Below are 3,671 nucleotides of genomic sequence, written 5' to 3'. Positions count from 1 at the left end.
TGGATTTGCAGAGCTTGGTGAGGGGCAAGCAGAGCCGAGGGGGAACTGTGATCTCAGCAAGACGCAAGGGGAGAGCTCTGAGACCTGAGCAAGGGAGCACTGGGGTCACCCAGGTGCAGGGGGCAGGCAGGGAAGGGCAGGGGGACAGGGGCAAACTGGTCAATTGACCATTCAAATACTGTCAATTGACAAGTCAATTGACTACATATTTTTGGCTAGTCAAAGATTATAGCAGTTTTACATAACAATTACTTTTGTAGTTTTCTTGACAGAAATATGATTTTTTTAAAATATATTTCTTAACGGAAAATTTGTGCCTTTTCTGTATTATTTGGTCCTATTAGCAATTGTTTACAATTTTTGTCCAATATTTGACTAGTCAGATAACCATCCCTGAGTTTTTTTTTGCACCCTTAAACTTTCTGACAGAAATCAAAGGTTTCTTTGACTATTATTTAATTATATTAAATTAGCCATTCTGAAACTGTCCCATACCACTTCTTAACCAAGGCTTCCTGTTGTAATCCTTCTTTTAATCCTAATTCCCTACCTTCCCAACAAAAACCACATGGTTTGGTTAAGTGAAAAAGTAATGTTAGAGCCTGACATTTAGAAGACAGTGAAAATAAAAATGTTAGTGTGAAGAGCACAAGTGCTTAATCCCTTTTAATTTACATCATTTGTTGCCCCTTTACTTTTCTCATTAGACTTCCTTGCTTATTCTGGAAACTTTCTAGTCATAGCAATAGTGGGAAATTTTAGATTTTTGCAGTGTTAAAATATTATTACTTGTAAATAATACATGAAAAACCTGAAGCAGGCAGGATAAGTGAGTAAGCAAGAGTTAGGATTACTAGGTCAAAAAAAAACAATTTAAGAACCCAGGCCTTGGAGTAAGCTAGGCTGTGGTTACAGGAGGTACTATAAGATGGTCTGTCTTGTTTACAGCTTATAAAGCTATCTAGGAATAGTCTGGAAACTATTGTAGTAGTTTGTTTAGTGTGTTTGATCTGGGTTAAAAAAAATCTAGTGTGAAGATTAACTATCAGTGGTATAAGATAAGTGAATCAACATTTAAGGTCCCTAATTATGAGTGGAAAGGTACCTATTCAACTATTTCTAAAATAGTAATCAGTTCTTTAAAGGAACACAGTTAAAATAGGTAATACATGTTGTTAAAACTTTGGAGTTTTCCTTCTTTATTTTTTTTATTCATTTACCAGTATTTATTTATTTTTATTTCTTGCAGCTTGGACAGTGAAAGTAGATAAAAGGCATGCTTTTATTTGTTCAGTCAGCATATTAAGTTAAGTGCTGCACTGCCTTAGTTTTAAAACCTATCTTCAGTAAAATTTAAAAAAAAAAGAGTAATGGGAGCACTTCTATTGGCCTTGCTTTGAGTAACAGCATATTGTATGGAACTTACATTTTGGTAAGGTTTAATGAGGATTCGTTTAACCTGAACTTTGAGTGCATTCAGAAATTTTACAAAGGGTGATTTAGAACCTGTAAGAATAGCAGCACAGATTTGGCTGGATAGCTGTATCTCTTACCTAAGTCCTACTGTTTTTTTTTCTACTGATGTGTGGTAATATAAACAGCAAAAATAAATGTTGTTATTTGGGAAACAGTATTGTACTGTAGAAGTTAGGCCTGGGCATTGGGAGATCTGGGTTCTGTTTCTCCTATCTCTGCCACTGTTTGGTTGTGTGGGCAGGTTTTTTTGTGCAAGATGTTGCATAAGAATTAAGCAATGGTTTCGTTTTTGTTTACAGGCAGGCTGATGGTCGTAAGGTCCTGCGGTCAAGTATAAGAGAATTCCTGTGCAGTGAGGCTATGTTTCACCTTGGAATACCCACAACAAGGGCTGGAACATGTGTAACATCTGACTCTAAAGTTATTCGGGATGTATTCTATGATGGAAATCCAAAACATGAAAGATGCACAGTTGTCCTGAGAATAGCTTCCACTTTTATAAGGTAGAGAAACCTATTTTTCAAATTCTTTTTCAGTCAAAGCCAGCTTCCTGGTATTGTTAGAGACAGCGTGCGTTCATCTGTGTGCAATTCTCATCTTAAGATCTTAGCTCTCTGGCATTAGGTTGTGGAAATCTGGGCTCTCTGTGGAACAGATGGGATGTGCCAGTATCTTTGAATGCTGCCAAAGTTAATATTAATTTGTTAGGGAGTCTGGTACTTTTGGAATGGGAACTGTTTATGTTCCATACATTTAAAAAGAAATATTTTTTTCATGCTTAGCCAAGCAATTACAAAGAAAAGCTGTCTCTGTTATTCCTAGTATTTGTAGATTATGGAGACAAGACCGTTTTAAAACCTGCTTGAGGAAAGGTTCTACATCAAGATACACTTTAGGTAAATGTGGATCCTGATAAATGTTACTTTACAAAAGCATTCTCTTGATTGGTGAATGTTGTTAGAGTGCCTGCTTGAAACCTTGAACTGTGTTAGGACACCATGAAGATCTATAATTTTTTTTCTCACAAAATAACAAGGCTAGCAAAAGGATGAGGATTAGGGTATATATAAAAAATCTGGAAAAATCTGTCTTGTGCAAAAATGGTAACTTGCAGGATTGGTTTCCATTTGATGTACAGTGTTTTGCTTTAGTGTGATTTTTCCATTCTTAAATGTTTACCATATAATTACTTTTGTATTGAATCACATTTGAAAGAAACTTCTGAGAATTGTACTGTAATACTAACTGAGACCAGTGATCCTGTTATTCTCTTCATGGGGCACGCATTCACTAGAGTGTCATGAAACCACTGAGGCTCAAATAGGGCTATATTACAAGGTTGTGCTCTCAGTCATTAGACCCCCGACTACAACACCATAACTCTGAACAGTTATGTATTTATTGTAGGTGTAATATAACTGATTTAATATGTGTCAACATTATTTAAAAACAGGTTTGGATCATTTGAGATTTTTAAACCTATGGATGAACATACAGGACGGAAGGGTCCCAGTGTCAACCGAAATGATATTCGAATACAGATGCTTAACTATGTGATCAGTACTTTCTATCCAGAAATCCAGCAGGCTTATCCTGACAACACTATTCAGAGGAATGCTGCTTTCTTCAGAGAGGTAGGAAGGCTGACAGTTTCCTTTCATAGAAGTCACAGAAGCAAAGTATAAGATCATTTTATCTTATGAGTAACATGGGGTGAAATAACGATTTCTGACTATTTTGCCTTTTGGTTAACTTAACTTTTTTGTTTTGTTTTTGGAGGAAAACTCTTGGTGGAACTATATTTTGAAAGTGTACTTAAGAGTCTTGCTTACCTCCTCACCAGCAAATTGAGGCTTTTAGCCAGCTGCACAAAACTATTCTCTTAGCAAGTTGAGTCTAAGGGTGTCAGGGAATTTTGGACCTGATTGACTGCTGATGAGGTGAGGTTTTAAAGTATCAAAATGATTGGTCTCCTCCTGTTATATAATTTGAAAAGAGTCAGTCGAAAACAATTTATCTTCAAGGTTTATAACTCAATTTTTCAAAGTTGTAAACAATATTTTGGTTCCTACAGTAGTCATGAGTTGAACCCCTTGGGCGCATTCCCCTGAGTGGGAGCGTGCGTTTCCCTGGGGACAAACAGCAGCAGCATAATGTTTCATAGTTGGTAGGGTGGGAAGGGACCTGAGCAGATC

At 36.6% G+C, this 3,671-nt stretch overlaps 1 protein-coding gene across 1 annotated transcript in view; it reads left to right on the top strand.

Annotated features, from left to right (window-relative positions):
* SELENOO (selenoprotein O) overlaps positions 1–3,671 on the top strand; it is a gene marked incomplete at its 5' end in the record, with an annotated part of 25,206 nt that overhangs the window by 3,461 nt on the left and 18,074 nt on the right. Inside the window, 2 exons of the mRNA XM_019509249.1 lie at positions 1,776–1,979; positions 2,930–3,110. Coding sequence (XP_019364794.1) covers positions 1,776–1,979; positions 2,930–3,110 — 385 coding nt within the window. The remainder of the gene's footprint in view (positions 1–1,775; positions 1,980–2,929; positions 3,111–3,671) is intronic.

This window comes from Gavialis gangeticus, unplaced genomic scaffold (genome assembly GCF_001723915.1).
Source record: "Gavialis gangeticus isolate Ggan-Ray unplaced genomic scaffold, GavGan_comp1, whole genome shotgun sequence".
In the NCBI taxonomy this organism is placed as follows: Eukaryota; Metazoa; Chordata; order Crocodylia; family Gavialidae; genus Gavialis; species Gavialis gangeticus.
This window is presented reverse-complemented; position numbering and strand designations above follow the sequence as displayed.